The sequence below is a fragment of the Accipiter gentilis genome, chromosome 5 (assembly GCF_929443795.1).
Source record: "Accipiter gentilis chromosome 5, bAccGen1.1, whole genome shotgun sequence".
NCBI lineage: Eukaryota > Metazoa > Chordata > Aves > Accipitriformes > Accipitridae > Astur > Astur gentilis.
Genome location: NC_064884.1, coordinates 35,970,852 through 35,991,637, shown reverse-complemented (window position 1 = coordinate 35,991,637; position 20,786 = coordinate 35,970,852). Strand labels below are relative to the sequence as shown.

The following is a 20,786-nucleotide window of genomic DNA, read 5'->3' as shown; positions in this document are numbered from 1 at the left end:
GGAGCTAAGGGTTGTAACTATTAAAAGTAAGGTTGATATTTCTCCTTTTTGTTCTGTTGCAGAGCATCAATTACAGTAGTAGAAGCATTTATTTTCAAAGCTTAAACTGATAATAGTTCTATGGAGGTAGGAAAACCAGTGTCTCCATTTTCTCTGGATGGATAGCTTGCTTGCTAAGAATTTATTATCCTTCTTTGAAGTAGAATCACTACATTTGTTTTATTTCCAGCTTGGCATCAAATAGATGGCTGGAATCATCTTGATAGATTGACATCGTTTTCTCCAGCTGATTTTCCTAATTACTGAAAGTTGTCTGGGAGATTTTAATTGTTGCCATTTAATTTAGCTGTTTTAATTTTAAAATAAATAAATAAAATATATAGTTGGATTTTTTTTTGACAGGTGCTTTCTAATAATTACCTTCTCTTTATTTCCTCAGCCTCAGTACAGTTTCCATGGCAGAGATCTGTTTCACATAACAAAGTGCCCTATTATATCAAGTAAGTTTGCCTTGATTCATTTTTCATTAAGCATAACAGAGGGTCTAATCAGCATAACCTGGCAGAAAAACATAGGTACTAAGTAGTAAGTAGAAATGTTATCAAGAGTTTCTCTACATAGTGTTATGTTGCACGTACTATATATTTTCATGTTTATTGCTTTGCATACTGTGTAATTTAGAAATATGTAAAAAGAAATCAATGACAAACCCTAACTAAAAACCCCACTCAAACAGATAGGAAACAGCAGAGACGCTCCAGTATAATACAGTATCGGTATTCAAACTAGGCTTGTTCTTACGTGCATGTCTCATCCAGAGTATAAACTGTAGAGTAAAGGGAGAAAAGCTGAATACATAATGTATTTAAAAACACAAAGTTTATAACTTATAGCAGAACAGTGATGACTAATATCTATAGACCCCATTCATCATTTTGTGCAAAATTCCTTTGGAAATAGACATGTGTTGACTGTCCTTCGGTCATTTTCTTTATGGAAGTTTTTATAGCGCTTCACATTAAGGTAGATTTAACATAAACATAAATGTTGGCAAAAATTGTACAAATACCTTGGTTACCAAGAGGAATGGTCAAGATATTTATTTTGAAAATAATAAGAAATAGTTGTGGAGACTCTGATGTGTTGTACTTGGAGCAATCCTTACCTCGGGTTTTCTCATTCCATCAGCATTTATTTATGTACTGTTTGCCAGTACTTTACAGGTCAAAGATTGCAGCTTTGAGAGAAGGATAGCTTTTTGCCAGAGAGGTAAATGGAATTTCAAGAAGGTACAGTGTATAATAAGCCAGACCCAGAGTAGTTAATTTTAGGCTGAAGGAAATCTGTGTTAAAATGTTATCAGTTTGAGTTTGGAAAAAAAGTAGGTTTTTTAAGTTTGTAGGATGACTGTGAATTAGACCTGCAGATAATTCATTCTAAAAGAACATCGGTGAGGACTTTGTACTATTGCATATTCCTCTGTCGTAAATCTGAGCACCGCATTTTGTGCTTAAAACAATCTATGAGTGCTTGAGAGCTTTGAAAAGCAGGTAACGGTAAATCTATGTTGCTCAAAGCTGTTGTCGTCATTCTTGAGGTGTGATGGTTGTTTTAAACTGTGATATGAAGATTAATTTTTTAAAGGGTCTGAGTAGGTAACTAGAAAAAGGAAAAACCTACTGTGAAGATCTTTGAATTCTTTGTAAAAGCATTTGCATCTCTGTTCGAAAGTTTTGCAGGAGGCAACAGAAAGCCATCACATGCTGGAGCAGAGGTTCCTCCCTCAGCCCCAGATGGAGGAGGATAGGGCAGAGGTTGGATGTGGAGGCACACTGACTGCCCAGACTTGGGCAGCAGTGCAATTAAAATGATCACATGCACTGCAGTAATTCAAAGTAAACGCTGAAGTATCAAACTACAGAGAGCTAGAGGCAATCTACCCTAAAACAGTCTTTTTGCCTTGTGCGTATGTCCTTAGTGGGCACTGAAAGATGGCAATTCACGTTCCTGTGCTGCCTGATCAGAGCCGGTAGCTGAGGTTGGGAGCGTTTACCGGGTGCGAGTTGGCCTGCGGAGGGGTCTGCGGAGCTCTCCGGTACATTCAGAGATGGAGGATGGAGATAGGGTGGATAATCCTACCACCACAGCAGGTGGAACAGACTAAGATTGAAGCTTCTGATCTGTGCTGAGCAAAGCAAAGATTTTTAACTTGAGTATTTCATATGCATATCCTTTTTTCGTACTTCATAATACCTTTTTTTAAAAATTTCTGGGCATCTCCCTTGCCCCACCTCAGCCAGAGTTCAGTTTTTGAGAAATCTTTATTATGACTAGTTCAGAAGAAAGTAAGTCTTTCCAGTGTGCACACTAGGTGCAATCCTGCAAGCACACGACTTGGTGCTGAGGTATCCATTGATGCTGTGGGCTTGCTCTGATAGTAGCGTGTTGGCTGCCCTGGAGCTGGATTGGGGAATGAAGCCTGTCAGGGCTGAGAAACAAACCCCAGCATCTCTCAGAAATTGTTTTAATGGTCTTGCACCAGAAGTTTATCGATAAAGGGGCAGAAGTGTAGGGCAAGTTGTCTGAGGGTTGAGGTCTTTGTATAAGCAGAGACCACTGGTTTATTTTGAGGATGGTCTTAATTAAGTCAACGGAATTAACTGCTGCATCTCACAGAAGACCTTTCCAGTAATCTCTCCCTACTTTCAACATGATACATGCTGCTGAAGCAATGTCTTGATTCTTCTGTATTGAAAGAGAAGAATGATGTAACATGTAACCAGTAGGATTTATTTATTTTAAAAAGCTTGAGAAGGAATACTGGATTTCAGTACCTCCACGGTCTGACAAGCAGACTGACCTTGGCAGTTTCCTTCATTTCTTATTGCTTACTGATCTAAACTTCAATGTTGGCAGCAGCAGCTAGATAAAACACAGAGTTGTGGAAGATAAAGCAGAAAAGAGCTGATTCTGAACTTCAATTGCTTTGGTATGATCAGGCTGGAGAGAGCTCTTAGCTTTAAATAGTCTTTTAAACCTTCATCTATTCCCTAATTTCAGATACATTTTAAAGAAGAGAGGAAAACAATGCTGGCACAAAACCTTATTTGATCGGAGTGATTACATGAGCTTCTGTAATACAATTCAAGAGAACAGTCAACAGGATTTAATGGTGGTTGTTTATATAGAAAAAAAATCTGGGAAAGAGGAAAAGATTAACTTAATGTTCTTTTTTGTTTAATTGTACTAACCTCTTTGAACAAGGTGCCTTTGTTGTAACATGAGTAGAAGGAACAGTTATGATGAGTCTCAATAACTTTATCATTCGAGAGCAATTATATTTACTGTCCTTACAGCAAGACTTGTATGTTCAGAGAGAAGGTTTAAGGTACCAGTTGTTCATTTTATGGGATAAGGAAGAAAAACAGCAGAAAAGGAGAATAAAAGTATGATTTAATGATTGGTGGCTGAAAAATGAGAATTTTTTAAAATTAATTTTGAAAGGGAAATAAATGCTAATTGAAATCAGGCTACTTTATTTCTGACTAAGGACATACACTCTTCTTAGACAACCATAAATTCATACCTTTACTTCATTTCAATTGCTTTTTGTGGGTGTCCTTGAATGAGAAATGTAAAATATTCAGGAAGTGACATAGCTGCAGATGATGATGTAGTTGTACTTCTAAGTCGAGTATTTAAAGAAAAGCCAAACTGCACTCTTCACAGTTTTATTGCACATGGAGAATGGAGTGTAAAAAAAATATGGGGAACCGCAGCTGAGAAGGCAGGAGAGAGCACTTTTAGGTAGCAGTGAATCTGTAAGGAGAATGTCAAAATGATGCAAGACGTCTGTATTTTCAGATGAGCAGCATTTATTCTGTTTGTTTCCTGATGCCAGAGGTAACCTGCATTTATGCGCATGGAGAGAAGTGTCTCAGAGAAAGAGGTCCTTACTGTGCCAGGACACCATGGTGGCTTTGGAGTCCAGTTTGTTTTCCCCACCCCATTTACTAACCGTTGGCGTGTCCGCCCTTTCTGGCATTGTATTTAATCAGGTAGCAGTAGCACGTGAAAGATTAAAAAGCCAGTGTACAAACTCCTCTGCCCTATAAGTTCAGACAGTGGCAGTCTGGGTCTGGGGCATTTTGGAAAGGAGTGACTGTTCTGCTTGGCTGAAAGAAGGATTTATAATTCACTGAGCCTAGGTTTATCAAGGTGCGCGTGCCCTGGGTATGACAGATATTTGGTTGAACTGAGCTTACATAATTTAGCCTGTCTCTTTTCTCTTCTTGAATTGTCTGACTATGTAAACCAAATTTGCCAAATGGTTTTGCCTCTGTTGATGTAATTTTATTTAGTCCTTTTTGCCTCCTGTGTGATTTTTTTTTTCTTAATGACAATTGATAGAAGTTTTTGTATTTCTGAAGTCTGACTCTTCTCTGTCACAGTAGAATTCAATCAATGAAAACCTGAATCTGTAAAATCTCAATGGTGTTAAAAAAATAAAAGCTTAGTCTTTCATACTTTATAAAAAGAGAATGGGACTAATGAGTGATATGGAAGGGGATACAGCACAGCAGGCACAGTATTTACTAATGCAATTTTGGTAATACAAGTGTGAAGTTTGGACAAAAGGTTTGGCAAACTTGCCATTGAATACATATTTCATAGGTTGGTTTGCAAAGGTTTGAGATTTAATAAGGAGAGTTTTCTGCTGTTGTTCACTTATAACTATTTGAATCACACGAATAAGACAGGCTTGGCCTCTATAACAGAAAATGAAAAAACAAAGCCTATGTTACATGGCACTTCAATAAAAATATTCTAAAGAGAAACAGAAGAATAAAGGAGACGCTATGTGTGATTGTTAAACATCTTTGAGGAAAACATGATGAACTGAAAGGAGTGTGCAGAAAACATAATTACACTGGCATTTCTCACTGTTCTTTTAACTGTAATTTAAGTGTTCTTCAGATGTGTGCCTTTCAATGCTCTAAATTATTAGGTATTTGTACGGTGCAGAAGAAACAAAAGGGTAACACAGAAAGGGTCACAGTGAGTTTAATCTCATGCAGGGCATTACATAGGGAGAGCAATTTCTTGATGTAATCATTAAATTGATCAATATCAAACTCCATAGTCGCCCTGGTTACTTTTCTGTAATCCTGCAAAGAGGCTGGCATCACCAACATCTTAAAAATCCCATTTTATCACCTCCTATTTCATGTTCAACTTTATGGGGGACAGGAATAAAATGCTTTTGCTTCTCCATTTTTTTAAGACTCTTCAGAAAGTCTTTCCTGATGTTTGGTTTATACTTGTATGGGGAAGAGGGGAGAACTAATGGAACTGGGAAAGTTAACTTTTTTTTTCTTATTCTAGTAAATAATCCCATTCGTATAAATACTAAGAAGTATTTCCCTTAGAAGGGAAAATAAAATTAAATTTGCAGGAAGAGATAATACAGGTTTCAGGTTTTGAGAGTTTCTTCAATTACCAGTTCCTGTGCTGGTCTTGGTTTTCTATTAAAGAAATGCAGTAGTACATTGTCATGGTTTAGGCCCAGCCAGCAACTTAGCACCATGCAGCTGCCCGTTCACTCTTCCCCCTGCCCTGCTCCTGGTGGGATGGGGGGAATCGGGAGAAAAAGGTAGAAACTCAAGGGTTGAGATAAGGGTGGTTTAATAGGACAACACAAGGAGAGAAGAAATAATAACAACACTAATACTAATAAAAGAATATACGAAGCGAGTGATGCACAATGCAGTTGCTCACCACCCAGAACCCAATGCCCAGCCTGTTTCTGCGCCACGATCCCTCCTCCCCCTTGGCCAGCTCTCCCAGTTTATGTACTGAGCATGATGTCATATAGTATGGAATATCCCCTTGGCCAGTTCAGGTCAGCTGTCCTGGCTGTGCCCCCTCCCAACTTCTTGTGAAAATTAACTCTATCCCAGATGAACCCAGGACATACATTTTCTCTGGAGGGATTTCAAAATATCTGCATTTAAATTGCTCCACCAACCTCTAATATGCATTATCCTTGCATTGCAGTATGCCAACTCTTTTTCGCCACACCAGTATTTTCTAATGGGCTTAAAAAAAAAAAAAAGATGATATATGGTATCTAGATAAAACACCATGACATATTTATAAAGTGGGGATGTTATTATGCCATTTGAAATTTGGCAAGGGCAGCAAAGCCGGAGTTCTGAGTGCTGTTGATTCATTAGTGATCAGTAAAGATCCTGATTTCAGGTAATGTTTTATGTAAATGACTACAGGAACAGAAGGCTACTTAACATAATGCCGGAGTACTGTTTTAGTGTCTGCTCTTGTGGTGTTTGCCAGTGATTATCAACACAGGCATAGGCCTTGTCCATGCGAAGAAATGATTTAAAAACCCCTCCAAGCCTGTCTCTAATTTTCTTTCTTGTAGACAAAAAAGCTGAAAAAGAACAAATTGAATTTTTTTTTCACAACTCTATGGGCAGCTTGAAACACCTGAAGATGTACAACTCCATTCATTTCAACAGGACTGTTCTCTTCTTTCTAGCGATCATAAATTAAATGACATGCCAACTGTTTCTCAGCTCTTTATTTATAACCAGGAAGTGGTTTTAACATGGATTGTCTTTGCCAGGTATAATTAGAAAGCTGTCAGCAAACATAATGGATAAGAAATGGATTGTAAGGGTAAATGTTTGTCATTTAAGATTCAGAGTCCTTCATTAATGTGTAGTTTTTTAAAATTTGGAATATTTTACGGTTATAATGTTTATTTTTAGTTAGTGAAATTTACACAAATACATTTAGATTTTTAAATTACACTGTTTTGCCATGTAATCTAGTCATGAATGCATGTTTTGCTGTGTGGCTAGTATTGTGTCAGTAAGTTTTGGCAGAAGAGACCTAGGAGACTCTGAATAACTCAGTCTTTTGACACTAACCCCAAAAATAATGCTGAATGAATTATCTTGTGGTTCACTCAGTGAAATGTTTTTAATTCTTCCTTGACTGAACCATGTGGGAAGATGTAACATGTTCACACCACTTGTGTTAACTGCCCTGTAGACGAGCTCGCTTCTGTTGTAGCAGAAATCCCTTCTTAGCCACCCACTCTGCAGAATGAAATCTCATAACCTGGGCTCCTGTAGACCTTGAAGAGTTCTTTTTATCCAGTGCCATCTACATTCAAGATGAATAATGAGGCCGACTGTTGTTCACTTTCACTCAAAGTAAATATAACCTCGCTCTACAAGTAGTTCTTCCTGAAGTCAGTAATTGTGACAGAAAGTGTTCCTTGGCACGAGTGTCACTGCGACCTGGGACAGAAGTGCCACAGTGGTTGTAACAGAGAGGGAAGACTCTGTAGATTTGTCTGTTCTTGGCTAGATGCCTGGAGTCTTTTCAGAAGTTCAGTGAGATGACTAAACATGATAAACTTCTCATGTATGTTCAGAAGTCATCGTGTAAATTCATTGTTTTGCCATTTGACTTCAGCATCATTCCAAATTTAGATTTCCATTACCTTCTCTGCAGGCTTAGTTTTCCATCACTGGGAGATACAGATTGTTTTCTATAGAAAAATAAAGAAAATGGCATTTCTTCACATTCTTAGCAGATAGTTGCTAGCAGGGCTGAATTTTCTGAAGATTTCCTGTTGTCTCTCTGTGGTAAAAACAATCCATCCAATTCTACCTAATTGCCTTCTGGGACTTACCAGAAGTTATAGCCTCCAGAGGAATCAAATTGGAGCTCTCTTCGTGATGTAGTAAACTTATTTTGCCTGGAAATCTTGAGAAAATGACTGGAGTACTTTTGTGAGTGAATCGCATACTGCTTTAGTTGCTTACCTTGGTTTAGCAACTCTCGTAATTAGCAATTTAGCAATTTCTGGTCCTTTGCTCTAAGGATGACATCTTTCACATATGCATGTAAAATACATACAAGGAAAGTGTGTAATCTTTTGTTTATCAATTTTCTTGTTCTTGTACGTTTGATGTCTTGTATGTTATTTGTGTTGACTGAGCAAGGTATCAGAAGCAGGGGAACATCCAAGTCTGCTTTTACTCTCTGGACAAAAATTGTCAGGCAATTGTAACTACTGCGGTGTATATTTCAGAACAGGTTGCTATGTCATGGACTTGCATAAAAAGGAGCTACAAGATCCCTCTCAGAAAGATCTCCCCCAATTTCTTCAAGTCTGTCTCATCTGTTACAGACCATCCAGTACTGTAAAGTTTCCGAGCGTGTTTCTCAGTGCTTGATCTGCTTGCATTATTCTTGCATCAACAACACAAAAGCTACTGTAGCTACAGCAGAGAAAGATGGTTCTTATTTCAAAGAGCTGCTTTACAAACCGAATCACCAGAAAGCACTTTGTCTTGCATACCTCCTGTTTGGAGCACCTAATAAAATGACTTCTTTCTCTGAAAGTTTTGTTTGTAGCGTAGGAAGGTTATCTGCACACCCATTTTTTTCTTCCTGTGAAAATCAATTTGTGTCTACCCAAAAGTCCCTGCATATTATGAAATTGTTAACAAACAAAACTTCGCATTAAGAAATGTCACTGTTGAGTCTGATTCCTCCCCTTCCCCCTGTTTTTTTATAGCTCTTTTAAAATTTACAGTCACTTTTTTTTTTCCTCAGCTCTGCCCAGAGTTGTATGGCTTTGGTGTCTTCTGTCTTAAACGAAATCTATCCATGGAATATACTTGGTGGTGGTAGCAGCACTGCCCGCGGCAGTGGACTTGCTGCCTCCTTTGACCTGAACGGACTGTTGAGCGGGTGATTCACTCACTCTGAGCCCATTCCTCTTCTGCTGGATGTGTGTACAGGATTGCTCGGCTGTTACGGGTGGTTTCTCGCTAGGTGGTTTAGGATGAGGCTGGCGCGATTGAGTTCACCTTGTGTAGTCATTTAGTAGCTATTAGGTAGTACTGACTTTTAGGTAATTACAGACGAGCCTGGGTGAAAGGATTCTATCTTGCCTTTTTTCGGTTCCACGAGATGATGTTTGTTGGGCCCCCTTTCTCCCATAATGTGTGGCATACCAAAGAATGAGTGATAAGTTTTTAAAAAAAAAAAAAAAAAGTTTAAAAACCACTTTAGTCTAGACACAGTCTGGCACAAATGTGTTTCTTTTTCAAGTAAAAATAGAAACATAAAAATTTTTTCTGGTCATTATTTTATTAGGTATAAATTTCATGTTCTGTGTCTTTCTGTAAAGAGAAAACTAGCTGTTCAGGTATTTACTACATTAAATGCAGAAACAAGATGATAGCAAAAATCTCTGCATCCTGCACTATCTCCTTCACTTTTTTCTGCTTCATGTTAAGCACATAACACAGGAAAAAATAACAACATTTTTGCATGGCATGTCATCACAATTAAAGTGGATTTTTTTCTTTCAGATAAAGCTGCTACTGAAACTATGTACTTAAAGCATACAGTTTCAATAATGACACTATTGTTTGTTCTTAAATCTTGGAAACTTGATTTAAGGAAAAAGTTTGGTAATATCAACACTTTTTCCTTGCATATGGGTTCATAAATTACTTAGAAGCTGGAATCTAAATTGCAGTTAAATCTGCCCACATCCTAATTAAGCATTACAGGTGCATACTGGAGTGTATCACTATATTTCTGGAGGAGGGAAAAAACCCCCAAGGATTTATCCAAGTATTTAACTTTTTTAACAAAAAAAAAAAAAAAGATAAAAGGTCTCTGGACCTAGCAAAATTTAAGAATTTATTGCAAGAAAAGAAGAATTTCACATCAACTTCTGGTATTGATCTATTGTTGTTTCTATAGAGAGGCATTTGCTGCTAATAAAACTTTGCACTTCTATGTGCTTCCCAGGTGAGATTCTTGCAGCACCCCACAAGCAGTAAATAGATTTCTTCATGGAAACATACTTTTTAATGCCAGAAAATAGTGAACTGAAAAATAAAGGCTGCAATTTAGCAAAGTACTTACCATCATGGCTCCTCTCTCCACAAATCCGCAGGTCCTGCCAGGAGCCTGCTCCAGCGCGGGCTTCCCACGGGGTCACAGCCCCCTTTGGGCACCCACCTGCTCCGGCGTGGGGTCCTCCCCGGGCTGCAGGTGGAGATCTGCTCCACCGTGGACCTCCATAGGGGACAGCCTGCCTCACCATGGTCTTCCCCACAGGCTGCAGGGGAATCTCTGCTCCAGCGCCTGGAGCATCTCCTCCCCTCCTACTGCACTGACCTGGGGGTCTGCATGGCTGTTTCTCTCACATCTCACTCTTCTCTCCAGCTGCCGTTTCTGTGTCTGCTGCAACTTTTTTTCCCTTATTCCCGAGTATTGGCTCTGTCGGACACAGGGGAAGCTTCCAGCAGCTTCTCACAGAGCCACCCCTGTAACCCACCTGCTACCAAAACCTTGCCACACAAACACAATACACCTTAAACCAAGCTTTATTAAACTGATCAAATACTGGATCCATTTCTGTGGGCAGCTGCAATGGGTTTTGTTGGCAGAAATCAATGCTAAATGATCAACATGACAATGATGACATCCCACTTAACATGATAGTGCAGATATTTGGCAGCTTCAGGACTAGTTTTGAGCTTATTAAATAAGTTGGTCAGTATGAACCATTATATTATATTTTCTGTTCCTATTTACTGAAGCTGTATATGGTCTTTTTCTTTCTAATATACTGTAGGGTTTTTATACCAGTGTTTTTGAGAATGCTGGACAGTCAGTTGCCTTTACCTTGGCACAGCACCAAACCCAGATCCATCCTTTTTTGTTGTCTGCTTCATGATGATTTATTGGTGTGCCCCTTCCAGGGAAATAATTGTTAAGCTATTTGTTTTTGAAATGACTTTTCTGGACAAGGATAAATGTAGTGCTGTTTTAAATGTGTCTTTCTAGAAACTGCAAAAACATTGGTTTAGATACTAGTATGTCTTAGCTTTGGACTTCAGCATATCAGAGCCTTGACCACCTCATTTGGAATTTGAAAAGTGAATGCATTTCATGTGTTTTTATTATCAAACTGAAACCAAATGAAATACATATTTTGTCTTTGAACGTCCATGAAAAACACCTCACAAACTTGTGATGGTGCCAGATATACGAATGAGACCCATGGTAGAGAGTTAAGCCTAATGACAGGGAGAAGCTGACTGTGGAGACCTAGACCAGACTCAAAGCTGGAAAGGTCACACTGGTATATGGAATATAAAGTGGGGATCATATCCCCTGTGCAAGAGACCCGATGCATGCACTTTCCACTAATGTATCTCCAAGGGTAATGTAAAGAAGGGCCCTCAGCACTTACTTTGGTTGGAGCCTGCCTCCCCTTTGTGGTACCTGTCCTGTCGCTGCAGCTCTTTGGAGCAGGGACCTTCTATCCTATTTTTTTGTACCACCTAGCGTAAAAGGGTTCATTCTCGGTAGGTTTCTCAATTAAAAAAAAATAAAAATCAGTGATGATAAATTATTGTGTACCCGCTGAGGTACAGACATTTGTATATACATACCAACTGAAAATACAGTCCATTACATTTAATAGCAAAGTGCCATTTCAAGTCGTTATTTTCAACCAAGTATGCCTGTATGTGGGGAAAAACAAAAATGTGTGCACATTCACAATTTTTAAATAGAAACAAAGGTGAAGTAAGTGGTATTCTCTGCTTATTGCTGTTAGATTTGCTAACCTAGCATCATTTCATTTTCATTATTAACTTTTAAAGGGAATGCTATGATCTTTTTAACACAACTTCTCTAATTCATTTTCTTTACAAATCTAATTCAAATGTAAATACTTTGTGAGGCAAGAATGTGCAATCATTCCAGCCATTAATGTTGATAAATACAAGTAAGATGTGGCTTGTAGAAGGGGATTGGAGATTTCAGTAGACCTGACGTAAGACGCGTTTTGACCCCTATGGCAGCATACTTGAAACCTCGGTGAATTGAAGCAGCGGAGCTAAACGGTGGGTTCTGCGATGCCGCCTACTGAATCTCTGTTCTGTGAGCACTAGTGCAGAACACACCCCCTAAACAAAGATACCAGTTGATGGGGTGTGTGAACAGTGATCAGGCTTTCCATTAAATGTGTTACAGGTAAAGCTTAAAATCATTGTATGTGTTCTGATACATGTGTTCAGATATGCAATGAAGTTTGAAATAAAACCTCAGTGCATTTTATTATTAAAGTACCTTTACAAATATTTTTATTGTGCTACAGCAGCTGGAAATTTTGCATTTTTTCCTTATTAGTGTGCCTCTTGGCTGCAGGATCAGAGTTCAACTGATACAGTCACACTTAGAATCAAAAGTAAATAGTGTTAAATATGGGTGGGCTATTGCCTGTCTAACTTTGTGATTAAAAAAATCAAGGAGCTGAGTGGTATAGATCATGTATTTTAAAGAGTTGAGGGATTGCTTGCCACTTAAACACTGAGTATCTTTGGGTTTTTGTTCTTTGGAAGTGTGTATGTGTGTTGCCTGAAACTTTGATTACCTCATTCCTTTGTAGTCATGAGACACAGACAACCTGTTGGGATCATCCTAAAATGACTGATCTCTTCCAGTCCTTAGGTGAGTGCATTTCTTAAAATAAACCATTATGTGATGTTCATTCCATGAATAAAAGCTGCATTTGTATGCTGACCACATCCGAGTTGCCTTAAACTGTGTGTAACACAGCATTTCCCACTTTGTGACAAGACATACTTTGCACGAAACCTACTGCCTTGATCGTGCCATGTGTATTGCCTTTCAGTAATATTAATTCTGAATGGTATGCTCTGACTCTATGCTTTAATGCCGTATCTTGTCCAATGATACAGGCTGCCTGCGTGTTTAAAGCAGGATGCTGGTCTGCAGGGAACATAAACAGTTTGTCATAAATCAGAGCAGCTACGCTGTCAGTAAAGGCTAGACCATATTATGGTACTACTAGTTCAACGTGCCCTGCTAACATCTACTTTTATTGTGAAATCTCCCTTTCTAAGGAGCTCTCGTGGTTTAACCCCAGTCAGCAACTCAGCACCACGCAGCCGCTCACTCACTCCCCCCCACCACCCCCCAGTGGGATGGGGGAGAAAATCGGGAAAACAAGTAAAACTCGTGGGTTGAGATAAGAACGGTTTAATAGGACAGAAAAGAAGAAACTAATAATTATAATGATAACAGTAATAAAATGACAACAGTAGTAATAAAAGGATTGGAATGTACAAATGATGCGCAGGGCAATAGCTCACCACCCGCCGACCGACACCCCGCCAGTCCCCGAGTGGCGATCCCCCGCCCCCACTTCCCATTTCCTAAACTAGATGTGATGTCCCATGGTATGGAATACACCGTTGGCCAGTTTGGGTCAGCTGCCCTGGCTGTGTCCTGTGCCAACTTCTTGTGCCCCTCCAGCCTTCTCGCTGGCTGGGCATGAGAAGCTGAAAAATCCTTGACTTTAGACCGAACATTACTTAGGAACAACTGAAAACATCAGTGTTATCAACATTCTTCTCATACCTAGCTCAAAACCACAGCACTGTGCCAGCTACTAGGAAGACAATTAACTCTATCCCAGCTGAAACCAGGACAGGAGCAAAAGGGTAAAAGTGTGTTAAGTGAGGAAAAATGCTACAATACCCATCAGTTTCTAAAATAGAGCTTATGGCTATCTGACTCCCTTTCTAGCACTGTTCACAAAGTCATGGCATAGAAATTACAGCTTAATGAGCCAATTTTTCTCGTTACTGTGACCTTTGCTGCCCTCTGTTTCCTGTATATTGTTTGATGGAGTTGTAAATCATTTGAGAAACATACTGTATTTGAGCACTTATATGGAAACTACTTAACACTGCATAACATGTATGTAAAACTTTATTGTATGTATATGTATTACATGCGCCAAGATAGCGTCAGGATTTATGGTGTGCCAATCTTTGAAGGCCCTGGGCTGCCAGAGTCAGAGGCTTTCCCTGCACGTGGATTGGACTGAGGTCCCAGCTTTTCAGTTTGATTTATTTGTTCTGATATATCTTATTATTTCATTGCAGAGAAGAGAAGGGATATCAGACTTCCAAAATGTGAAAATTTATATGTAAAGGAAACTTATGGACTCTATTTTCAGGGCTGCTCATATTTCTGTTTTGCTGTTTCAGCTGACTTGAACAATGTACGCTTCTCTGCCTACCGTACAGCCATCAAAATCCGAAGACTGCAGAAAACACTATGCTGTGAGTTTGGACTTTGAGACAAATTGTTTCTCTACAGTACTTGGGGATGGGAGGGCCAGCTTAAGTCTAACAGCATTAATGTTTAGCAAGGGACCAGGTACATCCTTGACAGATTGTCAACCAACAAAATGGCAGGAAGAATTGCCAACAGTAGGTGTTATTATTGCAAATAAATAAAATCAATTAATGAGAAAAGTGTGTGGCATGTAAGTTGAAATGGTACGCCCACTAAGAGTACTTTGAGAAATGATAGGAAAATAAATATTGGACTTCTTGACTATTGCATACTGTTCCTGATACAAGCTGATACAAACCAATGTGAAATGATGTGAGCGAAAATCCTGATTTTTGACATAAACACAGGTATTTTATTATATTTTAGAGAGTTCAGTTCCATTTTTTGAAAGTGTTTCCTGCTGCTAGATATAACTTCAAAAATATTCCTCCCTCAGAGAGAATATCTTGCTGTGTGAATTCCAGTTACAGAGGAGTTCAAGCCACTCAAACTGTGAGGGGAAAGGATACAGATCTGTATAGTTGATTATAGGTAGTTGGTATTGCTGTACATTTTAATCACAAAAAGCTATTAAGACAAAACAAACTACTATAATTAGCAATAATTGTATGTGTTTATATACTGGGGATATGGCAACAGGTTTTAAATTTAGATAGGAAATCACAACGCATTTAATATGCCCATTGGATATTCTGCCCAGACCTGTGTTGGCATTTGTCCCTATTCTTAAGCAATCTAATAATTTAGCCACAGTCCACTCTGAAGAGCACATAAATTTCATCAGCAGGAAAGGGTAGGTGTCTACGGAGTAGGCTCAGCTGTCTAAACTACTTCATTTCCAAGGTTCATGTTTGTATCTCCAATTTTCTGTTCTATATTTGCTAGATATTTAAAAAAGCAGTTCATATTACGTCACAATTATGGTTTAATTCAGCAGCAAGTTGCATGACTACCATGTTCAAAGTTTAGCAGCCTCAGAAGTGATGTAACAGGAGGTCTTGTCCTGGCCTCCGGACTTGGGACTTCTCTGAGTCACACAGCAAGTACCACACTGGGGTTCTAGGCTGTTCCCTGAGTCTCCTGTGCAAAGCAAACTCGAAGTACTCTTTGGAGTCATCCTGCCACTGGTATTTCTGCATTGTCCTTGAAAATCAGGATGAGAAAAAGAGAGGTGGTACTTTCTTGGGGGAGCTGAGCTAGCTTGTAACTGCTCAATGTTTATTTTAGAGAAATGGGTTTGAACTAACAGTGTGACATAATGCAGAAATCATTTATATTACAGAGGGAGGCAAGACATGAAGACAAGGAAGATAACTGAAAGGGCAAAAAGCTTAAAAGGAATTGAGATTTTGTGAGAAGGCAGAAAAGAGAGGGTGTGTGGAAGAAAACTAGCTGAAATGTAGAACTGGGGAGATTAAGGTGTACAAAAAGAAAGGAGTGCAAAAAGTTCTGTTGTAGAGATGATGAGAATATGAATTTTAAAGATTATTAGGACTATGAATAGAAAAGAAAGCCCATTAAAAACCACATCTACCTGGAAGAAAATAGGGTGAAGTAGGAAAAAAAATGGAAACTGGACAATTTTGGAAGGAGATGTGGGTTGTGAATGAGTGTGAAGGTCACAGATTTTAGACCTTTCAAAAGGCCTTGGCAACAGCTGGTATAAAAATGTTGTACAACATTACCAAATTTTCTTGTTTAAATACGGGAAGCCTTGCTATGGAAGGACTTTTCAGCCCTGAAGGGTGTACAGTACTGCAGTCTGAGTAGGAACACAAGAAGGGCAAGGCCAGATGCAAGCAAGGAAGGAGTTGCACAAAGAGGGGTCCCTTCCCACCCTCCAGGTGGTTAGTTTTCCTTCCAGCCTAGATGACAGCAGTCTGATCTTAGCAGTAGCTTCTTGGCTGGACTTCAGATATGCACTATACCAAATGAAGCTGTGCCTGAGATGGTAGCTAGCTGCTCCAGAAAGCTAGAGTGCATCTATGCAATAGCACAGGCTCTTGGGAATACCTCTCGCCACTTCTTCATATGCTGTGCTGACTTCTCACAGAATTTCAAATCAAGTTCGAGAGCTTGGGTTCAAGGTCTTATATTTCGGAAAAAACAGAACCTGTCCTTTGAAAGATTGTCTGATGGTATTGAAAGAAAAACTATTTTTCTGGCATAGCCTAGAGCTGCTCTGTGCAAGAGATATGGTCCCACCCAAGGCTATAGTTTCATCTCCCAGCAAGACTAAAGAGCATTATGAGCTTTCTGCTTGCCAGTGTGCAGGGTATAAAGTATGCACCAACATGTACCTAAAAACCAAAAGTAAAGCAAGAAACTAGAAAGTAAAGTAAAATTCTTGTTGTGCGTGCTGCTCCCCAGGGAAGAGTGAAAAAACAGACTGCACATGATGGATGCTAATCATGCTACCTATTTCTGACAGACATACAGATTGTCTAGCGACCTGTATAGAACGAACTTCACTTTCATTACTTCTAATAAGCTTTGAGGAGGAACATACTTCCTGCTCTTGCTTTTACTGCAAAATATATCAGTTTCTGTAATAACTGCAATGGTTAGTTCTCCTCATTCACAGATTTCAAAAGTGCCCTCCTAACAAAGTGAATATTGGCTCCAGTTTGAGGGGAGGGAGGTGGAAGGACAACGGGAAGTAGTAAGAAGTAAAGAGAATATTCCAGTTTGAAAGAGCCAGGATTAAAACTATCATCTCTACAGACCCAATCTGCCTTGTTATTTGTGAAGCTGTTTGCTTGCTCCATCTCTCTGCCTCATGGGAGGAGACAGCAGCCAAAAAATTCCTTATTACACACACATATTTGAGCAAGGATTGGTGTAATTTGTGAGAACACAACATTGTGGTTTTTTTAAGAAAGACATTGCAGATTATCCACAAAACTAAATGATATGAGAATTTTCTGTCTCTGAACAGGAGCTCATTATGATCTGGCACAATATTAAGACCACCTTCAAAAATACAATCAGTGCTGTTCCTTTTGTTGTTGTTTGATTAGCTGGTTATTTCTTGCCAGGGAGCAGGTCAAATTCCTTTTGACCATGATGATTCTTGGCCTGATTCTGTCCCATGAATGGCTTCTGAGATAGCCAAAGCCCAGCATGTGCTAGCACCTCCCCTCTGAGGAAGAGGAGAGTGGTTAAACACTATCTAGAATTCTTTTCTTGACTTCTGTTTGTTGGTGGTTTTGTTTTAAGGTAGGGAAAGAATCATATTCTGTGCCCCTGCCATTTATTCTCTGGTCTGAGTTAACATTAGTCTTCTGTTGTATTTCCTGTAATTTTAACTGTGGATGGTTTTTAAAGGTGTTTGGATGCAGAAGGCTTCAGAAGGGCTTATGTGCTAAGGCAAAGAAAATGTCAAAACAAATCACTAGAAAATGAGGTAATTGTAAACTGTAAAATGTGACAAATTGCTGTCACAGCCACAGTGTTTGTGTAACTGCAAAGGCCTTTTTGGCGAGAACTCCAAGGGCACAGCTGGAGCACGATGCACAGTCCCGCTTGCACCTGATCAATTTTGACTTTGCCGTGAGGACTGGTAACACACTATTAGTGCTATACAAGCAGGTTCAGGAGAATAATTTGAGAACTGTACTTTGGAAAACTTTGCTGATGCCAAATCTCTTCTGAGTCTTTGGTCTCAATAAGTGTCAAAAAAACCAGTTATTCCCTCCCACTCCCCCCACCCTCCTTTAGAAGTGGGAAAGTAGAGTCATGTTTCGTCTTGTTCTGTTTTTTGGAAGGTAGATTCCTGCAGAGACTAACAAGTGTGTATGTGCCTACACGTATTTATTGTGCAGGAGTCTGAGAAGGGTTGCAGGTTGGAAAGAAATTCTTGGCTTCTCTGTCTGAGATTGCGTGGGGCTGATGTACTGAGAGCACTTTCCCACTGTAGCAGAAGAAGAATGGGGCCAGAGAGAGTATCCTGTGTTGCAGTTGTACTGGGCAGCTATGCAGCACCAGGCCCTGACTACAATATTTTATTCTTGTGCAGCATATTTTAGCTCATTTTCAAGAAATTATATTGCCCCAGATACTGAAGGGTAGTACTGGAAGGGAAAAAGGGAACAAAACCACCATGTATATTCAGAAGTCTGTCACTGAGCTCCTCTAGGTGATTTAAAATTTAAGAATACTAATAGGAATATCAACTGCACGAGGCTACGTAGTGAACATTAAGGCACATTGGACTAAAAGCAAGAGCCGTGTAGACTTCCCTCAGCTATGCAGTCTTTTGCAGGAACTGCTATCATTCACAAGGTCTTTCTAATACAAAAGCTCTATAGCAATGCCTGCCTATTTTCTGTGGGGTTACAGCAGCCTCAAATTTGCCATTAGCAGCTGCATGTCATTACTTGCTCCCGAGTCAGTCACTCACATCTGCTTGAACCGTGCTGAATGATGTGGTTTCTGTTTATAGTTCTCCTTTGGGAAAGTCTCCTTGCTGCAGAAAGGAAAGAAATTACCCTTGTGTCCATTTGCTGGTTAACAGCAGGATTAGTTGTTCATCACGTTTGGGCAGATGCAGAATGGTACTGCAAAAATGCACTAAAAGCTGTGTACAGTAGGCTTCATGCCAGCAATGGCATGCAAGTCTCGGGTTAGCTTTTCCCCATCTGCATAAACACAGTTGATTTTAAAACTTTCAGAAATGGAAATGTAATGAGAAAATAATCCCTCTTTACATCAGCCCAATCCAGGGGCGCTGCTAGTTGGGTAGACCTTAGCATGACAGGATAACTGCCTGTACCCAAAGTTCATTCAGCCAGGTGAGTGCTGAAGTAAGCAGGGATGAAGTGATTTCCTCTGGTTATTCTCCATGACTGGTGTCATCCAAAAGTGTAAGTTTTGCTTAATTTGCATTAGTACAGCAGCAGAGTTTCCTTTTAGTATGAAAATACTGAAAGTACCTTTCCCAATTCTCTTTAGAATCCTTTGGCAGAAATGTGAATGTGAGTTCTTAAAGCCAGCAGATCAAGACGCGAAGCTGGCAGGCTTACTCCAGTGTCTGTTGAATCACTGTTTTCAGTGCGAGGGTGGTTGTGTTAAGCCAATTCCAAAGGCTACAACTTTCTGGCATTCCAAAGTATTCCAAGTTTTTACTGGCTTTGAAAAGGGCAGGTTTTGGGTGCTGTCAGTCTGTTTTAGGAAGCTGCTTACCTGCTTTTAGCCAACCATTAAGTACCTTACAACAACAGTTGGGGGGGTGGGGGGGAAAAACCAACCAACCAACAACAAAAAACTAAACCAACAAATTGGTTGGAATCATTTGGAGGAGGAGTTTTCCCCCTTGTAGGTCCTAAAGGAGAGGCATAAAAAGTGGCCATCTCTCCTGAGTGAAATGCTTATATGACTGGATAGCATGTTATAGTTTTGCATCTGTCTTCACCCCCTCCCTCAACCCCTCAAAAAAATATTATATGTTGCATTGTGATGTTAGGGGTTTTTGGTTTTGTTTGTTTTTAAATATGCCTGTGAGCCTTTTCCATTGTATTACATATTTTCCAGGTACTGTAGAAGATTATGCTGCCATGTACTGCCAAATACTTTGGCTACCTCAGGTCAAACTAGTGGCAAGGTATTTTGCTGCAATTAGCAGTCTGCCTGTTCAGTAAACACATGGCTGGCATTTGTTTGCAAGCCCAAGAGATGGGCTTTAAAAAAAAAAAAAAAAAAAAAAAAAAAAAAAAAAAAAAAAAAAAAAAAAAAAAAAGCAAACAAACGTAAACCTTCTGCAAGTCTGATGCTGTAAAGTTAGAATAGAATGTACAAATGTCAGTGAAGGAGAGGCAGAGGGCTGTGAGGTACTGTTTCTCATTTTACAGTGATGGGTAAATCACTGTAATTGGGGTAGACTGGGGAAAAGGGATTGGGAATGTAACCTTCTTTTGTCCCATAACCTTATCTTTTGGTAGTTGGTCATTGAGTTCTTGACAGAATTGCTCATAGTGGTTAGGGTTGTCTTGCTCTTGCTTTTTTCTGTTGTACTTATTTTCCAGCCCAAGCTAGACTTACCTAATTTACACAGTTGGCCCTTCTGGGTTCCTTATTTAACATTATCGTTGCAGAGCAATTTACAACACATCTGAGATTGTCATGTTTCATTTCCTTTGAGAGATGACATTTATAGTGTAAATGTGTTACTGGCTCTCCAGAAACAGGTCTGTATGAGCTTGGAATATACTTCAACTTCATGTTGTATACACTGTAGCAAGCATACTAATATATTGCAACTATTTTTTTTTGCTAAAGTCCTTGCTTCTGTAAAAAGACCATCACTGAGGTTTATACCACCCTTTGACTTACATTATTCTTCCTTCTTTCAGACCAAAGTAAGTTTCCTCTTTTCCACTTTGCTTTGCAAAAGGAATTAGAAGAGCTCATTGACAGCTTTTTATTTTCACCATGCAAAACGCAGATTTTCACAATCATATTTGTGTGGTTTTGGGAGCAAAACCCTTTTCACCTGTAGCATATTCATAGCATCACCAACTGCTTATAGAAAGAATCCTGTAATA

General features: G+C 39.3%; 1 protein-coding gene across 9 annotated transcripts in view; it reads left to right on the top strand.

Annotated features, from left to right (window-relative positions):
- UTRN (utrophin) overlaps positions 1 to 20,786 on the top strand; it is a 389,337-nt gene that overhangs the window by 308,464 nt on the left and 60,087 nt on the right. For all 9 annotated transcript variants that reach the window (XM_049799497.1, XM_049799498.1, XM_049799496.1 and 6 more), the window contains 3 exons: positions 440 to 500; positions 12,524 to 12,585; positions 14,154 to 14,228. In XM_049799497.1, the coding sequence (XP_049655454.1) occupies positions 440 to 500; positions 12,524 to 12,585; positions 14,154 to 14,228 (198 nt within the window). The remainder of the gene's footprint in view (positions 1 to 439; positions 501 to 12,523; positions 12,586 to 14,153; positions 14,229 to 20,786) is intronic.